This window comes from Lissotriton helveticus, chromosome 7 (assembly GCF_964261635.1).
Source record: "Lissotriton helveticus chromosome 7, aLisHel1.1, whole genome shotgun sequence".
In the NCBI taxonomy this organism is placed as follows: Eukaryota; Metazoa; Chordata; class Amphibia; order Caudata; family Salamandridae; genus Lissotriton; species Lissotriton helveticus.
The window spans coordinates 485795314-485819104 of NC_136068.1; the positions used below are offsets into that span (position 1 = coordinate 485795314).

General features: G+C 46.0%; 1 protein-coding gene across 2 annotated transcripts in view; it reads left to right on the forward strand.

Annotated features, from left to right (window-relative positions):
• The window catches only part of SETD1A (SET domain containing 1A, histone lysine methyltransferase), a 1239111-nt gene that overhangs the window by 561986 nt on the left and 653334 nt on the right, over window positions 1-23791 (forward strand). For both annotated transcript variants that reach the window (XM_078652474.1, XM_078652473.1), the window contains exon 10: window positions 22354-22530. In XM_078652474.1, the coding sequence (XP_078508600.1) occupies window positions 22354-22530 (177 nt within the window). The remainder of the gene's footprint in view (window positions 1-22353; window positions 22531-23791) is intronic.

The following is a 23791-nucleotide window of genomic DNA, read 5'->3' on the forward strand; positions in this document are numbered from 1 at the left end:
AAGACTGGATAGTAGCTCTGGACTTGCAGGATGCTTACTTCCACATCCCAGTCCTGTGGGCCCACCGGCGTTACTTGAGGTTCACGACAGGCCACGAGCATTTTCAGTTTACAGTGCTCCCCTTTGGCCTTACCAGTGCCCCTCGGGTGTTCACGAAAGTGAGGGCGGTGGTCGCAGCTCATCTGGGCAGATCAGGGGTTTGTCTTCCACTATCTCGACGATGGTTGTTGAAGGCGGGCTCGCCCCAGGCAGTCGTCTCCCACCTCCAGACTACGGCGACCTCCTGCATTCGCTGGGGTTCTCCATCAATGTGCCGAAGTCGCAGCTGATTCCCTCTCAGAAGCTCCTCTTCATCGGAGCGGTTCTGGACACGGCGCAGTTTCGGGTTTATCCTCCCGAACAGCGAGTCTAAGATATTCAGGCTCTGATTCCAATCTTTCAGCCCTTATCCCGGGTTTCGGTCAGAGTGACCCCGAGGCTGCTGGGCCTCATGGCCTCCTGCATCCTGCTGATCAATCATGCCAGATGGCATATGCGGGCTCTGCAGTGGGACCTGAAGTTCCAGTAGGAGCAGCATCACGGGAACCTGTCCGATCACGTCCAGATCTCGGAGGGCACTGCACAACATTGGCAGTGGTGGCTCATGGACCGGCATTGGGTTGACGGCAGATCCCTCTCCCAATCCCAACCGGAGTTCACAGTAGTGACGGATGCTTCCCTCCTGGGATGGGGCAGCCACATGGGAGAGGCGGAGATCAGAGGCCTCTGGTCTCCGGCGGAGTCCAAGCTCCATATCAACCTTCTGGAGCTTCGGTTGATCCGGCTTGCACTGAAGGCACTCCTTCCCTCTGTCAAGTGATAAGTAGTGCCAGTGTTCACAGACAACACCACCGCCATGTGGTATTGCAACAATAAAGGCGGGGTGGGGTCGTGGACCCTATGTCAGGAGGCCCTGCGCCTCTGGACATGGCTGGAACATCAGGGCGTTTTCCTGGTGGTTCAACACCTGGCAGGTTTTCTGAATGCCAGGGCGAACAAACTCAGCTGTAGGTACATGATAGACCACGAATGGCGTCTTCACTCGGACGTGTTGCAAGGTCTCTTTTGGTAGTGGGGAGAGCCTTGGTTAGATCTATAAGCCACTGAAGAGATCGCGCAATGTCATCAGTCCTGCGCGTTGGAATTTCCAAGGTGGCACTCGCTCGGCTATGCTTTTCATCGCGAGTGGCATTGCGGTCTGTTGTACGCCTTTCCGCCTATACCACTTCTACCCAGAGTGCTGAAGATCAGGCGCAACAGGGCCCAAGTCATTCTTGTGGCCCCGGTCTGGGCTCGAAGAGTTTGGTATCCCGAGCTACTCAGTATGAGCATCGATCTTCCGATCAGACTGCCTCTTCAGGAGGATTTTCTGTCGCAGCAGCAGGGTACGGTCCTCCACCCGAACCTCTCCAGCCTCCACCTCTTTGCGTGGAGATTGAGCGGCGGCAGTTGATTCCTTTTGACTTTCCCCCTGAAGTTTGTGATGTCATTCTGGCAGCCAAGCGTCCCTCCACTAAGGTGGTATACGCCTGCAGGCAGAACAAATTAGTGGCATGGTGCACAGCAAAGGCTGTGGATCCCCTTTCTGCCCCTCTTTCGGAGGTTCTTTTGTTCGTACTCTCTTTAGCCCGGCAGGGCTCTGCTTATGGCACTATCAAAGGTTCTCTTTCTGCCATCTCGGCCTTTCTCAGGCTCCCTGATCAGCCTTCTCTTTTCAAGTCGATTCAGAAAAGGGGGTGGTGATGGACAGAGCATCTGAATTAAGCAGAACACTCCTACCCAGTCAAAAGATCAGGGCTTGATCCATCACCGTTTTTTAGCTCACTGCACCATCCCAGTTCAGAACCTGGCTTCATGCAAATTAGTCTGTCCCTGGCCCAGTGCATCATGGGAACAGGGCAGACCAAACTACCAAGCCAATTCTTTACTGGAAAGGAAACAAGCTTCCGGGGACCGGTTTCTGGCATTACAGCCGTCTTCGGCCCGGCTTGCTTGAATCCTGATGGTGCAGTGAGCAAGGGACTCATGTCTGAGCATACCCTTCCACTCCTATAGTGGCCAAAACGATTCAGAAAAGGGGGTGGTGATGGACAGAGCATCTGAATTAAGCAGAACACTCCTACCCAGTCAAAAGATCAGGGCTTGATCCATCACCGTTTTTTAGCTCACTGCACCATCCCAGTTCAGAACCTGGCTACATGCAAATTAGTCTGTCCCTGGCCCAGTGCATCATGGGAACAGGGCAGACCAAACTACCAAGCCAATTCTTTACTGGAAAGGAAACAAGCTTCCGGGTACCGGTTTCTGGCATTACAGCCGTCTTCGGCCCGGCTTGCTTGAATCCTGATGGTGCAGTGAGCAAGGGACTCATGTCTGAGCATACCCTTCCACTCCTATAGTGGCCAAAACGATTCAGAAAAGGGGGTGGTGATGGACAGAGCATCTGAATTAAGCAGAACACTCCTACCCAGTCAAAAGATCAGGGCTTGATCCATCATTTCAAGTCACCTGTTGTAAATAGATTTCTCAAAGGCAGTACACACCTTTTCCCTCCTATTCCGTTTTTGATGTCGCAGTGGGACTTGATTCTGGTTCTGACTTATCTCATGCGTGCTCCTTTCGAGCCGCCTTCATAAGTGTCCTCTTGACCCTGAAGACTGCCTTCTTGGTTGCCATCACCTCTACCAGGCGAGTGAGTGAGTTCCAGGCTCTTTCTTAAAAGCCTCCTTTTCTATCGGTCAATCTGGACAAGGTTGTGCTCAGGCCCCGTCCTTCCTTTTTGCCAAAATTTGTTAGGGCCTTTCACATTGGGCAGAATATTACCCTGACCACTTTCTTTCCGCCTCCGCACCCTTCCAGGAAGGAAGAGAAGCTCCACCATCTGGACCCAAAATGTGCGCTTTCGTTTTATCTCAACCGCGCACATCTGTTCCGGGTGGATGACCAACTCTTTGTTGGCTACGTTGGCACCAAGAAAGATCGGGCAGTGCATAAGAGGACTATATCCCGCTGGGTCGTCTTATGTGGTCAAGCCTGTTACTCGTTGGCTATAAAGGAACCTCCGGTCGGGCTGGGTGCTCATTCCACTAGAGCAACTGCTGCCACTACTGCATTGGGATGTGGTTTCCCCCTTCAGGACATTTGTCAGGCAACCGCATGGGCCTCGCTGCACATGTTTACTAAGCATTACTGCCTGGATAGCCAAGCCCGGAGAGACGGCTTCATTGTCCGTTCTGTTCTCTGGGAATTTCTGGTGTGATCTTGGTTTGCAGACCCACCACCGGGGTTGGTATTGCTGGGGTATCTATTCTACGGTAAGGAATCTATCACTATGTGTTTCTTTCAGATGAACAAGTTACTTACCCTCGGTAACGATATAGCTGTAAGAAACATTAGTAGTGAAAGATTCCTTACCGCCCCACCCTTCCTTCCCGTTCTGCGAACTGATTTCTAGGTTTAAGGTCGTCCCTTTCACGGCCCTAGTTTCAATGCACCAGTTGTCAGTTTCTTGCATGGCTCTGCGTGAGAAGGTACCCTCTTTCTTGCATGGTATGCTCTCACTTTTTGCTGATGTGCTTTGACTGAGTGTGCCGTGGGCTCCTGCCAATCAGGTACCCAGGGCCTGTGTTCCCTCCCTAAAACTGCATTGAAGCCTGAACCCAATTGGCATCTCTGGCCATAGATAAGCCCCTGGTAAATGGTACCACAGGTACCCAGGGCACTGTGACCAGAGAAGGCCCCTAAGGGCTGCAACACTTATTGTGCCACCCTTAGAGGCCCTGTTCCCTGACACTCACATGCTGCCTTTGCAGGCTGTGTGTCTTGGTGCAGAACAAAGTGAAGAGTCGACATGGCACACATCCCTGTGTGCCATGCCCACAAACCACTGCCTTGGCATCCATCAGTCACCCCTCTAGCTGGGTGCCCTATGCCAGTGGTGAGAGTACAGGTGCATGAGCCCTGTACCCCTACAGTACTCAGGTACCCTCTAAGTGCAGTGCTGCCATTAAGAGTATATGGGGCTGGGAGTTTGTCATCACGAACTCCACAGCACCATAATGGCTACACTGAAGACTGAGAAGTTTGTTATCAAACTTCTCAGCACATTAAACCCACAATGATGCCAGTGTGGGATTTAATGAAACATGCACGACAGAGGGCATCTTAGAGATGCCCCCTGAAACTCAACCAACTCCCAGTGACCTGACTTAGTGGCTGCCTAGGCTGCCACCACCAGACATGTTTCTGGACCCCTGGGTCGGGATTTTGCTGCTCTCGGGGGCCTGAAACAGTGCACATCCTGGGACGAGGTGCCAAGCCTCCTCCCCCAGGATGTGCAAGGTTCACGAAGGAGAAGCTTCAAAGGCCTGTCTCCTTTGTGAGCCTCTCCAGACCATTTGCTGCTTTCAGCAACTGGTCCCCACTGGTTCCACCCCCCACTTTAAAAAAAAAAATGTTTTATTGAACAGAGCAATAGGTATAAAACAAACTTCACTTTAAATTTCAATATCAATACATTTCAATACATTTAAAAAAAAACTTTTCCTATTGAATGAGAGGTTAAAAAGAGATAAAAAGGGGAACAAGATTCATCGAGACATATTCCGCCAATATTATCATTAAGGATTCCAATAAAATCATGTGCAGAATTTGCAATTTATGAGATCAAAGTGCTACAGCAAAGTGCAAAAAATGCAATAAAGTGCAATCTTAAAAGTGCTAGTGCCATAATAGTGCAAATCAGCATGAAAAGCTAATAAAGTGCAAATGTGCCTGAAAACATATTGAGATCCTAGATGAGGCGGCTGATAGCAATAAAAACATTCTTATCTAATCTCAAATTTCTTTTTTTAATCATCCCCCCTTCAATTCTTCTAGATTCCCAAAGTATTTCCAATTCTTTTCAAATATCCCGATAGCTCCCACCCTACCAGCATAGGCTTTTTCAAAATGACCGGTCCTCCTCATTTTATTAAACCATTTTAATTGGGATGGAACCTCCCTGGATTTCCAGTTTTGGAGTATTAAGGATTGAGCGACAGCACATGATATGAATATAAATACTTCCTCAGCTTTGTTGAACCTGCTCCTATCCTTACATATACCAAACAAGGCCACCTCTACCACTGGCAAGAATGTTTTCCAGATTGCCTGTTCAATATCCGCAAATATCCCCTTCCAAAAAGATTCTAGCTGTGGGTAAGCGTAGACGATATGGTGCCACCCTCCTTGGCCGTCAGCCATACATCTAAAACACTTATTCTCGGCTTCAGGGTACATCCTCTCCAAGGCCTCCGGTGTCAAATACGCTAGCTAGCGCGATAAAAAAGACATACTCTTATAATTAGCTGTACGTAAGGATTTATTTCCCAGCTGGCACAGAACCTCCCAATCCTTAGAAGAAAAAGTACATTGAGTCGAGAGGCTTATTCTATCTAAGTGTCTATCTACTAAAGCAATTTGTCCAGAGCGGTGGAGCATCTTATACCAATTTCCTATCCCTTTGTTTTTTCCTCCGTAGAGGGCTGTTATCAACACATTGGGGGAATTGAATAGGCCATTTATATTTTTTCTAATGAAATAAATAATCTGTAGATATTCGAAAAAAGTCGGTCGCCTGGGATTATTTGCTCTGGCTATCACCTCCTGCTAGCTAATTACCCTGTTTTGGACTACAAGATGTCTCAACTCACGAAGTCCACAAAGTTCCCAATTTTTTATATGGTTTAAATTTACTTGAAGACCTATCTGAGTACATTCACCTAAGCTCAGATATTACGAGCCATCAGAGCCGTACTTTTTAAAAAGGAGCAGAAGTCTTGACGTATATTCCCTTAATGTCTTATATCTACTACTTTTTGGGAATTTTGCAGTTTTTAAAAAGATTGGAATCTGAGAACCTGCCTCTTGTAAAAAAAATTCGAGGAAAAAGTTATCTCTAGTCTGATTAGTCCTTAATAATCCTGCCACTATATCAAAAAAAGCTGCTTCATAGTAGGTCTTTATATGGGTTAAAGCCAAACCTCCTTGATCTATTGAAAGTTGTACCACAGGGAGCTTGACTCGCGATGTTTTATCAGCCCAAATAAATCCTCTCAACATTGTATCCAGCTCTTGAAAAAAACAAGATTTAATTTTAATTGGAACGTTGCTAAACAAAAATATAAGCAGTGGTAAAACTGACATTTTTATTAATGATACCCTGCCTATTAATGAAAGGGGAAGTAGAAGCCATTGATCTAGCAGTTTCTTAATTTTATTCTTCATTCTAGTATAGTTCAAGACTAAAAGTTTGCCGTATTCGCAGGTCACGAAGACACCCAAATATCTAATTGAGTCCCTTCTTGCAGCTTGGGCCCGCAAATAGGTAGGAAGAAAATGCAGATCGATATTTAAAGCAAGGACCTCCGTTTTTCTAGCATTGATTCAATAACCCCCTATCTTTTCATAGTCTTTGAGCTCCCTCATTAGGTTCTTAACATTCTCCTTATTGGGTATTAAATATAGGATAATGTCGTCGGCAAACAGCTTTAGCTTTGACATGCCGGTGATAGGGGGCTGAATAGCCGCATTATCCGTGATCCTTACCACTAAAGGTTCAATAAAAAAAGTGAAAAGCAAGGGGGACAACGGGCAGCCCTGTCTAGTCCCCCGATTTACTTTTATCTTCCAGGCCTGTTTAGCATTGATTATTACCTGAGCCGAGGCTCCCTGGTAAATATTTTGTAGCATTTCAATAATTTGGGCCGGGAATCCAAATTGGCCAAGAGAGTAGAACAATGCTGCCCAGTTGACCAGGTCGAAAGCCTTTTCCGCGTCGACCATTAGAAGGCAGGCTGGGGTTGAATTGATGTTAAAATAGTCTAACGCCTGAATTAAAAATTCAGTATTGGCCGCCATAGATCGTCCCGCAATGAAACCAGTCTGGTCTTGGTGTATTACTTCCTGGGCAGCGAGTACAAATCTTTCCGCCCATATTTTCATGAGAATTTTATAATCTGAATTTAATAAGCTAATTGGCCTATATGAATTCACATCATCTGGGTTTTTATCTTTTTTAACAAAACATACAATTGTTGATTCTTTAAAATCCGCAGGTACTTGGCTACCTAATCTAATGTAATTACATAATTTTTTCAAAGGTATTGCCAGTTCTTTAGAATATACCTTATAGAATTCAATTGGATACCCATCCTGGCCACATGCCTTAGCTCCGGATGTTGCTTTTATGGAGTGTAAAATGTCAACAATACTTATTCCGAGACCGATTTGATTGGACCGGTTTTCTGGAATTCTGGGGATCTCTATGTTTGCAAAATATTCCTGAATCATTTCTTCCTCTACCTGGTATTCCGTAGAGTAAATATTCTCGAAATGATCCAAAAAGATCCTTGAGATCTTATCACCATCTATTTCTTCCTGTCCACTCTGGGGGTCTCAGATTTTAACTATTTTAGAAGACTCCTGCCTCTTTCTCACAGAATTAGCCAGCAGCTTCCCTATCAACTGGCTATCCTCGTAGACCTTTTGCTGGTATGCTTTAGAACTATTTATCTCCTCCGGAATAAAAAAATCCCTTAAAAGTGCTTTGGGCTGCTCCAGTTGGTTCGGGAGCTGTTGGAACTGCAGGGCATATTCTTTCTCTACAGCGGATTGTACCTTACATATTTTTAGCTTTCTTGCGTTCGCCTGTGCGCTAGTATAAGCGATAATCTGTCCCCAGGCAGCTGCTTTAAATCCGCCCCATACTGAAAAAGGTTCAGCTGTATTATCATTCCTTTCAAAATATTCCACTATCCACTCGTTAAAACCTGTACCCCAGTCCTGGTTTTGGAGCAAGGTACGATCCAGCTGCCACCTGGAGTGCTCCCCATCCACTACTCCGAATACCAACTCGAGTTCAATTTTGCCATGATGGGAAAACGTATTGCATCCATTCTGGGTTTTTGAGATCTGGAGAGATCTAGATATCAAAAAGAAATCAATTCTGGATGCGGTCTGAAACCGATAGGAATAACATGTAAAAGATTCTTTATCTGGATTTCTGCAGCGCCAGGGGTCTATTAATTGATATTCAAGTATGAGGGTTTCTAGAAAACGTTTTGTTTTAGGTTTTAATTGCTTTTTGTTTTTGTTAGAAGTATCCCTTTTCAGGTCTTGAATATAATTAAAGTGCCCTCCTAAAATAATCTGCCCTAGAACCCCCCTTAACCCTTCATTAATTTTTATCAAGCTAGAAATATCATCTAGGATGGGGCCATAATAGTTCACAAAATTCACCACTTTCCCTTGTAGTTTTGCTGCTACCCATAACCACCTCCCCTTGGGATCTCTTTGAACCTGCAAAAACTCCCAGGACAACTTTCTCGAGAAGTAGATAGCAACTCCTCTCTGGGCAATCCCTGCTGATGAAAAAAAAAAGCATGTGAGAAGTATCTTAGTATAAACAACTTAGGAGCATTGGACTTGAGATGTGTCTCCTGAAAATAGACCACATGCGGGTTAGAAGATATTAACCATTTCAATAGAGCCCCATACTTCTGTTTGTTTAGCATTCCATTAGCATTAATTGACAGAATATTGCATGTATTAGATTTCATCTAGAAAAGATCTTTTCTTTACTGAGTACCTTCCATTTAGAATTGAATAAATACTGTACCTATTACTCATGTTTCTTTTTACTGCGTTTACTCCACCCCCTCCCCACCCTGCCTTGGAACGAGGGAATCCCCTTCCCTGCTTCCCACATTCCTCCCCTCTTCTTCTGTTCTGGGTGTCTTCTTACTACACCCTGAGTGAAGAAGAGAAACAGCATTACAGACCACAGCTTTTTTTTTCTCCTTTCCAGACACTGGCCCCTGTTGAAATCTCCTTGAGAAGAGATTGCGCCTCTTCTAAGTCGGTGAACATATAAAACTTTCCCTTCACCAAGACCTTGAGCTTAGATTGCTGCGCAATCGAGTCTTGAGCCCCGTTTGCTTTAAATAGATGCAGGATTTTGAGGAATTCCTTTCTTCTTCTTGCCGCAGCAGCTGTCATGTCTGATAATATCCGGCATTTTATTGTTTCAGACACCGAGAACTGCTTTTGTTGATAAGCTCTAGAAAGAATCCGTTCTTTGATCCGGAAGTCAGCAAGGTTCAGTAGAATAGTTCTTGGAAATGTTGAATTCGCAAAACGCTGTACCGGGACCCGATGAGCTCTCATAATTGTCAAATCCTCCTCAAATTCCGGTAGTACTGTTTGCTGAATAAAAGAGTTAACCCACTGAAGCGTGTTGGAGCCTTCTATCCTTTCTGGAACCCCCACGATCCTGAGGTTGTATCTTCGAAAGTGATTTTCAAGCTCCTCCAGCTTATTTTCGAAGAAATTCTTCTTCTTAGCTGCGTCCTTGGATTCGCCCATAGCCAGGTTCATTTGGTCCTCGAGGGCAGAAATTCTTGTCTCCGCTTCCTGCAATCTGTTTGGGAAGACCAGCATAGTTTACTCAAATTTATCCATTCTTGAATGAAGAGCCGCGATTTCCACTTGCTGATTATTTTTTATTTCACGGATCTCATCGAGAATGAAGTTCAGCATTTCCTGTATATCCAGTTGGTATCTTGCCTCGGTTTCAGGGAGATTGGCCTTTTCCATCATGATGTCAGCGTTGGTAGTTGTGCTTCTCCAATTAGGGCTCAGCTGTGTGGCTTCTCCTTCCGCCCCTAGTGCTTTGCCTTGAGGGCTCGCTATTTGGGGGGGATCCTGCACGATCTCTCCTTCCTCAGCCATCTCATTCAAAGATAGTAGGGGTGATTGCAATATCTCTGATCCTTGTTTTTGGCCCTGTGACTTAATGTCAAAAAATTTCTTTATTTAGATATAGAACATATATCTTTAAAAGAAGATAACAATGAACACATTAAGTATCAACTGTTAAAAGTGAAGCAAAACAAGAAACAACCAAAGCAACAGTCAATTAACCATCAAGTAGGGGCTGTCTAGAAACCTCCTTGTTCCGTAGTATTTTAAAAGAAAATTAAGAATACAAGATGGTAATCATAAAAACAGGAGATGATTATAAAACATATTACACATTCGAACTCTTCTCTTCCGCATTGTTATGTTGCCCTTGTTGTCAATAAAATATACATACAAAGAAGACAACCAACATTCCTGGGCCTACTAATCTTGACATTTCATCCTCCCTTATGCTAGGAATTTAATATAAAATGTATTGAATGGTTAAAAAAAGGGGGGTAAGAGGGCGCGTTTAACCAGGCCTCTTAAAATTACGGTATGCGTGCTGGATAAAATTGGTGGATTTTATATTTAAGGCAGTATTTTCGGGATTCAGGGCTGCCATGATGGCTTGCCTACAAGACCTGACACCAAGCCTATTCCATTCAGCTTTAAGTTTACACCTACGCTCAGAATTAAAGGCTGGGCAAAGGCAGACCACATGCAATAGGGTTTCGACTGTATTGCCGCACCCTCTGCAGGTTAAGTCATCCCCCATGCGTCGCCAGGCAGGTAAATCTTGCAGAAATCGCCAGTCACCCAGTCTAATAGCGATAAGGCTACGTTTTAAGTGCAATGAGTATGTACAGGCCAGGTAGGAGGCGGGGGCTAGCCGTCTGTATGAGTTTACAAGAGCCCAAGCGTATCTGCGTTTCGAGAAGTGGGCTTTGTCCATTATAAGTGAACTCATTCTTACGCATTTTTTAATCCCGTTTTTGAATGCTATCCGGCTGGGGTTAAGGGCCCATAACTCACCCGCTGACATTTACTGGATTGCATCAATAAGAAGGCGACCAAACGTTCCTCCTGGATTTTTCTGGGTGATTTCATACCAGACTAAAGATTCTAATGTGCCTGGTTCCGGCTGCCTTAGTTTATGACAGCGGTTCAGATATGCCCCAATGTTGGAGGCATCATAATTTAATAACCCCAACTCCAGTCTGTGCGGCAGATGCGGACTTTGGCAGCTGGAGAACCTTTTTGTAAATTTTTGTTGTATGCTGATTCAGAACGGAGTTCATTTTTCCCCTGAATATCTCTATGCCGTATGATAGTGTAGGGCCAATTTTTGCCCTCATTACTTCTAGGAGGGGCGATAGGGCTGGGCCTGAAAGTTTTTTTGAAAGCTTATCTAGAGACACCGCAAGGGTCATAGCTTTAACTGCAATCTCATTACGCTGTTTTATAAGATTGTACTTTGAATCCAAGTGGACACCTAGGTATTTATACGACTGACCCGTGACGAGGCTTATCTTGTTAAATGACCACCTGCCCCCAACGTGTCGTTTTTTACCAAAGGGGACCACTTGCGTTTTCTTCAAGTTGGCCCTGTGACTTGGTTGCATTGGTCTGACATTGTGCACCTGGATCTTTCGCCTGTGGATTATCAGCTGGTATGGTGGCAGGAGTTAAAGCTATGGGGGATTGTATAGTCAAAGTCTTTGGAGTAGTTCTCTTTGAAACTAATGGGTAATCCCTCATCTCTTTCCCTCCAGTAGTATCCTTTTTTTCTCCCCCCTCCTGGACTGGACTTACTGAGGTGGATGCTGGTGCTTCTCTTTCAGGTATTGCAGGTACGTTTGAAGTCCTTTCACCAGCTGCAGTTGCTCTGTTCAGTTCTTCAATCTGTGGGGGAGACGAGGGCGGGGTATGCTCATCTTCAGAGGTCTCTGACGAAGTATCTTCGGCTGAGTTATCCTCCCTGTTTAGGGCTCGGGCCTACGTCACCACGAAGTGGGGGCGGAGTTTCCGAGCTCTTATGTATTAGAAAAAAAAAGAATTCTGAAAGGGGTCCGGGCTGCCACATTCCAGAAAGCGCGCGCTTTTTGCGTGTGGTATTTTGCCATGTGCATGGTAATTGGTCCAGGCAAGGCTGTGTTTAAGTAAGGCAGCACGCCATAGGACTTAGGAATTTGTCAATGTCCACTTCCTGCATAAAGTGTTCGGACACGCGCAGAAGAATACATAAATCCTCAATTACCAGCTGTCCGAGGTGCCGGTAATTGAAGGCAGATGGTGCTGGGAGCATGTGCACTGCTGTGTTTTTTTTCCCTTCAGCTCTGTGTGCGCGCATGAACAGCCGGCCAGCAATGTAGAGAATCACATGCATCAGATCTGTTTTTTTTAAACAATTGCGATCGCGAAAGTGATCTCTTTCTGTGCTGCTTGTTTAAACAATTGCGATCGCAAAAGTGATGCTTTCTGTGCTGCTTGTTTAAACAATTGCGATCGCGAAAGTGATGCTTTCTGTGCTGCTTGTTTTTCGTATGTAATCTTGTTCTTCTACGAACTCGATGGTAGCGGAGTATCCCATCCTCACCCTCTAGGTCACTTCATTAATTTTCCACTAGTCCGCCGTGTCTGTTGGCGAGTGCAGATTGGTAGTGCAGAGTGCAGAGTGGTAGTGCAGAGTGCAGAGTGGTAGTGCAGAGTGGTAGTGCAGAGTGGTAGTGCAGAGTGGTAGTGCAGAGTGGTAGTGCAGAGTGGTAGTGCAGAGTGGTAGTGCAGAGTGGTAGTGCAGAGTGGTAGTGCAGAGTGGTAGTGCAGAGTGGTAGTGCAGAGTGGTAGTGCAGTTTGGTAGTGCAGAGTGCAGTTTGGTAGTGCAGAGTGCAGAGTGGTAGTGCAGAGTGCAGAGTGGTAGTGCAGAGTGCAGAGTGGTAGTGCAGAGCGGTAGTGCAGAGCGGTAGTGCAGAGCGGTAGTGCAGAGCGGTAGTGCAGAGTGGTAGTGCAGAGTGGTAGTGCAGAGTGGTAGTGCAGAGTGGTAGTGCAGAGTGGTAGTGCAGAGTGGTAGTGCAGAGTGGTAGTGCAGAGTGGTAGTGCAGAGTGCAGAGTGGTAGTGCAGAGTGCAGAGTGGTAGTGCAGAGTGCAAAGTGGTAGTGCAGAGTGGTAGTGCAGAGTGCAGAGTGGTAGTGCAGAGTGGTAGTGCAGAGTGGTAGTGCAGAGTGGGGGTGCAGAGTGCAGATTGGGAGTGCAGAGTGGTATTGCAGAGTGCAGAGTGGTATTGCAGAGTGAGAGTGCAGAGTGGTAGTGCAGAGTGCAGAGTGGTAGTGCAGAGTGGTAGTGCAGAGTGGTAGTGCAGAGTGGTAGTGCAGAGTGGTAGTGCAGAGTGGTAGTGCAGAGTGGTAGTGCAGAGTGGTAGTGCAGAGTGGTAGTGCAGAGTGCAGAGTGGTAGTGCAGAGTGCAGAGTGGTAGTGCAGAGTGCAGAGTGGTAGTGCAGAGTGGTAGTGCAGAGTGGTAGTGCAGAGTGCAGAGTGGTAGTGCAGAGTGCATTTCAGTTTTACTAGTTTTAATAGCCCCCTCACCCTCTTTCTGGGGCTTGCCCATCGCACAATTACCTTTCTAGCTCCCCCTTCAACTAGGCTTTTACTCAGCAATAAGTCTTTTCTCTCTTTTCTCTCCTCGCCCCTCGATTTACCACAAAATTCACAGCAAATCTCCATAAGCTCACCTTGCCCCCTTGGTTCACTGTACGCATATATTCCTCTGCAGTAGCTGTACCCTTGAATTTCTGAGTGGAAAGAGTGTTGTCTCGTCTCCTGAACCGTCTCCAAGCTCCCAAGGCTCTTCGAAGTATCACACGCTGCCCACTAGCGCAAATGGAGCAGAAGCGGAGACGCGCTGCTATGATGCAATGCAGCTGCCGTTACGAGCGCTTTCTCTCACACACACTCCAGCTCCCGAAGAAATGCACAAAGAAATGCAGCCACCATCGCTATTTCGCGGAGAGCCGCGGGAACAGCCATAAAGCGGGTTACAGCAGGGAAGGAAACCGTAAACGTCTCACTGCCGCCATTCCTGGGGGCGGGGTCACAGGCCACGAGTCACTGGAGGCTACACTGAGGCGTGGTACTCCGTAGCCATCCCCATGGCATCCTCCACACGTCCTGTTCTTGTCAGCGTCAACAGCACGCAGCACCCAAGGGCGGAACATTTTGGGCGGGAGACCCGGCGGGAAAAACAAAGTGAGGAATAGAGGTGTGCCCACCTCTGCCAACTCAACCCCTAAGGTGGGCTAGGCGAGGTGAAACACAACCTCGAGTCCCCGCCATCTTGAGGATGGGGTACCCAGCCAACCAGGGACAGGCTTCTGCCTCCCTCCCACTGGAGAGTGGCAGAATAGGGGGTGTAACCACCCCAGGGAAGGGACCCATTGGCCCCTGCCCTAACCTACCTGTAACACCCCTAAATTTAGTATTTAGGGGCACCCTGAACCTTCCTTCCTCAGGTCCAGCAACCACAAGAAAGCAGAGAAGGACGAGAAGTAGGCAGACCTAACAAGAGGACGACGCCCACTGACATGGCGCCATCCCTACAGGCCTGTCTCCCCTCGAACCTGCTCCTGCACAACCCCGGCATGTCCAGCGGCCAGCAACCTCAAAAACCGCGGAGGACCTGCCTGCATTCACTTTCCAAGTTGTTTCTATTGTAAACACCGGACATGTTTGAACTGCAGCTTCTGGTGTCAGCCAGAAACTGCCACTCCAGCCCACTCTGCACCCGCCGAGCCCAGCCCGAGTTTGAGTGGAAAAACACCGCGAGGAGGTCCCTCTGGCGATCCTGAACCGAGATCCGGCGACCCCTGACCTGCCTCAAGCCTCCAGATGACGCCTGCAGCTTCAATCCAGAGAACCCCCCCTACCTCGACCAGAGCGGGTAAAATAATCCAACGTCCACAGGCACCCCTGCACCCCACGGCCTTGTGTGCCAAACCAAGTGGTGTCTAACCATCTCTCTACATCCCAACTTACCCCTCGAAGTGGTGGTCACTCCTGGAAGATCCTCGTCCCCGAGCCTGCAGTGTTTCTTTGTCCCAGAGAATCTCCATTGAAATCAACAGGTCAACCGACCTCAAAACAGCACCCTGCACCCAGCCACCCTAGTGCCGCTGAGGGTGCCCCTTTTGTACTAACTTGGTCCCCAACTTGCCCTGAGCTTAACCCTAGGAGATTTGCTCCCACAACCTGGTGGCCTGCTTGCCAGCAGCCACCAACCGGAGTCTCCCTATCCAAGATAGAATAAAATTGGGCCTCAACACTCTGCACCCGCTGCCCGAGTGCCGCTGAGGGTTGCAAAGACCCCCTGAGTCTAACCCCAGGACCCTAACTCCAAAGGCCCATTACCTACCTGGAAACCGATAACCTCTTTTTCCTCATAGAATAACATTGACACTTTTTCTCCCAAAAAGTTTCTAAATGTTGACTTTTGAAAACAACAAATATTCCTTAAAAATCAGCCGAATAACAAAAACGCATTTTCTCAACTGTTTTCAGGAAATGTCCCAGTGCTGAATCTAGGATCCGGCACTGAGTAAGAAAAGTATTGATAACCTAGCTTACCTGCTAAGTGAATTTCCTCCCATTAGATGACAATTGTGATTCTATGTGAAAAAGTTTTGAAGTGTCAACTTTTGAAATGCAATAATATTCTTTAAAAATCGTGCCTCTAACTAAAATGCATTTACTCACCTGTTTTAAGGAAATGTCCCAGGGCTAAATCTAGGATCCAGTCCTGTGTTAGCAAAAGTAATTAACTGCATTTTATTTAAAAAGCCTATTGATTCGAAAGTACTATATCTGCAATGTGTTGCAAACTGCTTTCTTAAAACTGTAACCAAAACCAATACAAGTTACACTGCAATTTTAAACTGTGTTCATAGAAGTAATTTACTACTGAAAACTATTTTTATGTTTACCTGTACCAGGCTTGCTCGGTTCTAGAAATAAAACAACAGTATATTTCTTATACAAAACAATTGGCCTAGAGTACAGTTCTTGAGTGTGAGAGATCATTTACTGACTGAGTGTGTACAACAAATGCTTACACTGTCCTCTGATACTGCCTTACTGCTCGACCAAGCTACCACTTTAGAGAGTAAGGTTCTTTCTAACTTTAACCTCTGCGAAACCTCTGGAGACCCTTGTACTCTATACACACTGTACCTCACTTTGGTGCAGTATATATATAGAGCTAGTATCTTACACTCTACGTTCCTGGCGCAAAGTCGTGTACAGAACTGAAGTCAGCATGCGTGGGCGGCGTCTAACTAGCGTCCACGTTGTCGTCTCTGCGACCACAACTCAAGCGACGGACGCGGAGCCGCACAATGCCACCTGCTGATGCACAGGGGTACTGCTGACTAAAACTTTCCGGTTCCAGTCTGATGCCTAGGGGTAATTCTAAGGTAAGGAATCTATCACTAATAATGTTTCTTACAGATATATCGTTACCGAAGGTAAGTAACTTGTTCGACAGTGCTTATTCTGTTTTACTTTCCTCCTTCCTTATAAGGGATGGGCTTGCCATTATATTCACTGCTTAAGATTTTCCTAGATGACCCCGTGAAAGAGAAGTAATGTTTGTTTACCTATAAGGGGACTTAACCTTGAACTCATAATTGTGCACATATTTGCTGATAACGCTTGTGTTTTGGACACCACGCTTGGAGCGGCATAGCTAGCGATAGCAAGCGCGTTTTTAAAAAAAATATTTCCCTGTTTGTGTCATAATATTATTTAACTTCGTTATTTCACCCTGTTTTTAAAATCTAGGAATAGCGCACACTTGCACTATAATCGTTTTCTCACCGCTGTTTTCGCGGGTCTTTAGGCAGCTTTACTTGATCGCCGCCATCTTGGGGGTAGGTAGGGACGTGCTACTGGCGCCCTTTTGGTGAGCGCTTTAGTGCTTTTCCCTGCAGGCGCGTCCCCTACTTAAGACGAGTATTTTGGGCAGCTCGGTCTTGGATAAGGTTTGTGCACATATTTGCTGATAACGCTTGTGTTTTGGACACCATGCTTGGAGCGGCATAGCTAGCGATAGCAAGCGCGTTTTAAAAAAAATATTTCCCTGTTTGTGTCATAATATTATTTAACTTCGTTATTTCACCCTGTTTTTAAAATCTAGGAATAGCGCACACTTGCACTATAATCGTTTTCTCACCGCTGTTTTCGCTGGTCTTTAGGCAGCTTTACTTGATCGCCGCCATCTTGGGGGTAGGTAGGGACGTGCTACTGGCGCCATTTTGGTGAGCGCTTTAGTGCTTTTCCCTGCAGGCGCGTCCCCTACTTAAGACGAGTATCTTGGGCAGCTCGGTCTTGGATAAGGTTTGTGCACATATTTGCTGATAACGCTTGTGTTTTGGACACCATGCTTGGAGCGGCATAGCTAGCGATAGCAAGCGCGTTTTTAAAATTTTTTTCCCTGTTTGTGTCATAATATTATTTAACTTCGTTATTTCACCCTGTTTTTAAAATCTAGGAATAGCGCACACTTGCACTATAATCGTTTTCTCGCCGCTGTTTTTGCGGGTCTTTAGGCAGCTTTACTTGATCGCCGCCATCTTGGGGGTAGGTAGGGACGTGCTACTGGCGCCATTTTGGTGAGCGCTTTAGTGCTTTTCCCTGCAGGCGCGTCCCCTACTTAAGACGAGTATTTTGGGCAGCTCGGTCTTGGATAAGGTTTGTGCACATATTTGCTGATAACGCTTGTGTTTTGGACACCATGCTTGGAGCGGCATAGCTAGCGATAGCAAGCGTGATTTTTTAAAATATTTCCCTGTTTGTGTCATAATATTATTTAACTTCGTTATTTCACCCTGTTTTTAAAATCTAGGAATAGCGCACACTTGCACTATAATCGTTTTCTCACCGCTGTTTTCGTGGGTCTTTAGGCAGCTTTATTTGATCGCCGCCATCTTGGGGGTAGGTAGGGACGTGCTACTGGCGCCATTTTGGTGAGCGCTTTAGTGCTTTTCCCTGCAGGCGCGCCCCCTACTTAAGACGAGTATTTTGGGCAGCTCGGTCTTGGATAAGGTTTGTGCACATATTTGCTGATAATGCTTGTGTTTTGGACACCATGCTTGGAGCGGCATAGCTAGCGATAGCAAGCGCGTTTTAAAAAAAATATTTCCCTGTTTGTGTCAAATATTATTTAACTTCATTATTTCACCCTGTTTTTAAAATCTAGGAATAGCGCACACTTGCACTATAATCGTTTTCTCACCGCTGTTTTCGCGGGTCTTTAGGCAGCTTTACTTGATCGCCGCCATCTTGGGGGTAGGTAGGGACGTGCTACTGGCGCCATTTTGGTGAGCGCTTTAGTGCTTTTCCCTGCAGGCGCGTCCTCTACTTAAGACGAGTATTTTGGGCAGCTCGGTCTTGGATAAGGTTTGTGCACATATTTGCTGATAACGCTTGTGTTTTGGACACCATGCTTGGAGCGGCATAGCTAGCGATAGCAAGCGCGATTTTTTAAAATATTTCCCTGTTTGTGTCATAATATTATTTAACTTCGTTATTTCACCCTGTTTTTAAAATCTAGGAATAGCGCACACTTGCACTATAATCTTTTTCTCACCGCTGTTTTCGCGGGTCTTTAGGCAGCTTTACTTGATCGCCGCCATCTTGGGGGTAGGTAGGGACGTGCTACTGGTGCCATTTTGGTGAGCGCTTTAGTGCTTTTCCCTGCAGGCGCGTCCCCTACTTAAACCTGGCATGGAGACGCGCAGCGGGAGCGCCGTCATCGCGCCGGAGTCGTGCCAGAGTCCTGCCCGTCTGCGCCCGTCAGCGCTAAGGAAGCTCCAGGGGCCAGGAACTCTGACACTATTGACAGAGTTAGGTTTTCGAGTGATGAGCTTCTATATATTCGGTCTTTGATTCCTCAATGTTCCTTGGGTTCAGTGGATCCGTTATGTGGTCCTTTCCACTGTACATGTGGTAATTTCTCCTTTGGCGCTCCGGTCCCCATTTCTGCTTTAAATGGATTCTCGGGGGACACATCCAGCTTTTTAGTACAGGGGGCCCCTTGTGATCTTAGAGTTTGGAGTCTCAATGTCAGATCTTTTGTGAAACATCATTCTGATATCTATGATCTTATCTCTGAGGGGGCCCCGGATATTTTCTTCCTGACCGAAAGGTGGTTACAGGATGAGGGGGCAGCTTTAGAAAATCTTGCTATTCCCTCGGATTATTCCATCTATACTTATAATCGCGTTTCTAGGGGCGGGGGCATAGCCCTGATAGTTAAATCCTGTTTTCCCTGTATATGGAAGGCTTTGAAGGTGGATGGATGTGAGTGTGCTTATTTTACCATAACGGTTAACCATAATTTTTCTTTGTCGGGTCTTTTGATCTCCTGACCCCCTGGGCCTGATACTGCCTTTAGGAAGGCGTTGCCTGACTTGTTGAGCTCTCTTGCATTAAGCTCTGCTAATTTCAGTGTTTTCGGAGATCTCAATCTTCATTTTGATCTCTGCAACACTCCAGCTATTAGCAGCTTTCTTGCAGACTTGGAGGCACTACAATTGAGCCAACTGGTGAAACACCCGACGCATGAGGGTGGACACATCCTGGACCCTATATTCACCAATCTAACAGGAGCTAAGGTGCTTTGGCCTAGCCCAGTAGCTTGGTCTGATCACTTTCTCGTGAAATGTCATCTTAAGCTTGAGGATCCTATCCTCAAACCTCTCGAGAAAGTGGTGTGGAAACGCTCCTGGAAAAAACGTAAGCCTGTAGATTTTCACAGATTACTTGTTGAAAATCCTCTGGGTCCCCTTAATGATGTGGTAGCCGGCTATGATGCATTTTGTGATTGGATCACTCGGGCTCTTGATCTTCTGATTGCGTTTACTTGGAGCAAATGTCGCTCTCAGGATCCCAGCCCCTGGTATGATAGCACCTTGCTGCCTTTGAAAAAAGCCTGTAAACAGGCGGAGAGGAGCTGGCGGAAAACCTATGAGGCAGGTAGGAAGATTCTGTACATGTCTACAGTTAAAATCTACCATAAAGCTATTTGTAGAGCCCGTGCGGCCTACTATGCGCTGGAGTTTAAAACCTCCCCAAATCCCTCTAAACTGATTTTTAAGGTTCTTAAAGAACTGACCGCTAAGAGAGCCCCAGCAGCTGATATTCGCTCGGTGGCACACTGTGAAGATCTTGCGGCTTTCTTCCTTGAAAAAATTCAGACCATCTACCGCTCCTTTCCCAGTTCCATCCCACGGAGTGAGGCTTTAAGACCTAGCAGCTCTACTGATGTGGTTCTTTCATCCTTCCCTAAGATGACGGGGGAAGTATTTGACAGCTTGGCTATCAGGGTAAAATCGGGATCTCCTGCGGACCCTCTTAGACCGGCTCAGTTGAGAGACTTCTCCACTTTTTGCCGGCCACATCTTTGCCATCTTATAAATTCATCCTTTTCATCAGGCATAGTTCCTTCTAAATGGAAACAGGCCTACGTCTCTCCAATCCTTAAGAAACCCACACTGGACCCTCTCAAATTAGAGAATTATCGACCTATCTCTCTTCTCCCATGGGCAGCAAAAGTTGCTGAGACCCATGTAAATAACATCTTAACGGAGCATTTGCAGAGGTTGGATATTCTGGACCCATCCTAGAATGGGTTTCGTGCTGGTCACAGCACTGAGACGGCCCTGCTTTCAATGACAGAATACCTGCGGACGGTGGTGGATTCTGGTCAAACTGCAGCACTGGTGCTACTTGACCTCAGTGCCGCGTTTGACACAGTCTCCCACCCGATATTGCTGCAACGGTTGGGAGACGCAGGTGTCTCCGGCATGGCGTTCGATTGGTTTCGATCCTTTTTGGATAATCGCTCTTTTAGGGTTGCTATCACGCCTTTTGAATCAAAGCCTTACCCTTTGGAACTAGGAGTGCCTCAGGGCTCTGCTCCGAGTCCCACACTTTTCAATCTTTATGTGCAGCCGCTGGCTGCTGTCGCCAAACTCTGGGGTATGACTGTTGTTTCATACATGGACGACACGCAGCTGGCGGTTGCTCTTAGTGGGAACTCTGACCATGATTCCCTGAGGTTCCATAATGGTCTCCTAGCGGTGGCTGGCTGGATGACAGCCAACTGTCTTCAGCTCAACGCTAAGAAGACAGAGGTTTTGATTGTTGGCAAGCAGAGTAGCCTTTGGTGCGATAATTGGTGCCCCCCTGAGTTAGGTGTCACTCCAATCCCGACTCTAGAGGTCAAAAACCTAGGTGTCTGGCTGGATTCAACCCTTTCCTTTTGTGGTCATACCAAGAGAGTAGCAGCGACTTGTTTTGGGATCCTACGTGAACTGAGGCCCGTATTAAAAATGTTTGATGCCCCCACTAGGCAGTTGGTCATTCAGGCAACCATCTTGTCCCGACTTGATTATGCGAGTTCCCTTTTGTTAGGGGCTAATCAAGCGGAAATTTCCCGGCTGCAACGTGCACAGAATGCTGCTGCCAGGGCCTTGGTGGGCTTACCAAGGTTCTGTTCCCGCAAAAGCTACAATTCGTGCACTTCATTGGTTACCGATTAGGCAAAGGATTGACTTTAAGACCCTATGTCTCTCTTTTAAAATCCTGAAAATGTCCTCTCCTCGGATCCTTGAGAACCTTCTTACTCCTTACATTCCGTCACGCTCCCTAAGGTCATCGGGGCAAAACTTGGTTGTTATCCCTCGTTTTAAGCTCTGTAGAGTTGGTGGACGATCTTTCCGTGTTTTGGCCGCAAAACTCTGGAACTCTCTCCCTTGCCATATTTGTGCTTTCAATGATGTACTTAAGTTTAGGAAGGCGATCAAAACCTTTCTATTTCCCTCTGAATACTAGATTTCGATCTGCTGCTTCTTTCTGTTGCGCTGTGTAGTGTTGTGTTGCTTCTGCCTATCCGAAGCGCCGGGACGCCCCTTCGCTGGGGCAGCTGTGCGCTATAGAAGTGTGCGTAACATAACATAACATAAGCAACGCCCCGTCCTCCCCAGGGGAAAGAACAAGGATTTTGATGGTGCATGTAGCAGTATATTGTGCATGCATTGAAGGAGAACTGGAGCAACTGCTACTGGCAGAGCGGGACAGGACTCTAATAGATTGGGTGTTCTTAAAGCAGCAATGTCTGTTTCCCAGCCTTCTGTGGCTGCAGCCTATACATCTTTATTGCCTTAGTTTTTCCTTTCATTTCCTTAAAAAAATTAACAAGGTTTGTGAATGTTTTTATCCTATTACCTGGTTTATTTGGTGACCTTTTACATATCTAAATACGCTGTTTTTCTTTTAAAGAAAATAAAAAGAGTTGGGTGGCGTAGCCTTTTATTAGGCTGTTAAGTTGTTTATTGCTGGTCAATTATTTTTCTAACAAAAAGAGAAAAAAAGAATTGTTTGAAAGTGTTCCAGATACCCACACGTGTAGGATGTTTTGCTTATGCTTTCTATGAAAATTCCCCTAAAAGAGAACTGAAATTACAGCTAACTAACTATTCATTCATTTGTATCAAGCACATAAAAGTAAATACCTTGATTATTTTTCTTCCTTTCTATTCTTTAGCCTTTTCAAAATGCAGCCAAACAGCAGGCCAAAGAAGAGGAAAAGGAGAAGAGCAAGTTAAAAGAGGCAGGACTGCTTTCGCTGGTTGACTGGGCCAAGAGCGGTGGTGCCGGTGGACATGAGGGCTTTGGCTTTGGCACTGGATTGAGGGGCACTCTTAGGCTTCCATCTTTTAAGGTATTGTTCAGTCCTTCCTTGTTTTCATTCACTACATTGTCTGTACCGGGGTACCTTCACTTCCTGCTTTAAGTATACAAAATAGCTCATGACACTTTCTTTTGAATGTACTGTCTGACTTGTATATAGAAAACACTTGATTTGTAGACTTGTGTGTGTACAAGAATTAGGCTATGCATTCCAAACCACAACCAAAGACTGACATCTACTGACTTCACATTTGAAGGTACTGAAAACCATTTGAGTTTAGATGATTGCAGTGATAGAGTACAATTTTCCAGGGACCTAATTTTTATTCAACAATCAATCTTTTATAGATTCACATACTTGATAACGTCCCTGTCATCAAGCTGGAAACCCTTTTTACTTTAATATTAAAACTGTAGCCTACTTCCTCCATTAAGAGTATCCCCTTAAGTGCTGAGCCCTCCCCCTGCCATCACTGGGCCTATTTTTTATGTTGTATTTGTGGGTAGTTCGAGGTTAAGCCATAATAACTATTTCTACTTTGAAAGATGTCCAGAGCAAACTTGCATAAATTTTTCTTCACATATAGCGAATCCTAAAGGAACCCATGACTTGTGAATTCCCCTGGAGGAATCTGATAAAACTGTGAAAAATGCGGTGTTTTTTAATTGGAAATATTAGGAAAATGTGCTGGGCAAGAACATTTATTTCCTTCCGGTTATTGGCGGACCATCACAAACTGTACACATGGCTCCTCCAGATCGTCCAACATAGCTCTGTTTTTAAATGGAAGGACAGGCTGGGGATGGGGTCCTCAGAGCCAAAAGTGGCCCAGGGAAAGGGGGCCATGCGACCCCCCCCCCTCCCGTATAAGATAAACAAAAAATTAAAAACAAGACCATGCCCCAGGTTGATATGTCTTCAGTAATTTCACTGAGCATGTAATGAGTGATGTAATATGTGACATCATTAGCAGTGCATTGCGAGAGCACGAGTTATAGTTAGCTCTACTAACTATCACGGCCGAATTTCTCAGGTTTTATATGAGTGAAATGTCCAACTAACTATAACGTCCCTAAAACTTGTGTTTTTTTCTGTGTATATATATATATATATATATATTAATTAGAAATAGAGTACCATTGCACAATGGACAGTGCAAACAATTCAGACATGGTTCGAGAAGGCAGAAGTGACACTAGAGTAGAGAAACTAACGGCGCACACTATAAGAAAGATGGGAGCAGCCCATGGTTTTCTGGCAAATGTGTCCGCCAACCACATATGTATGGAAG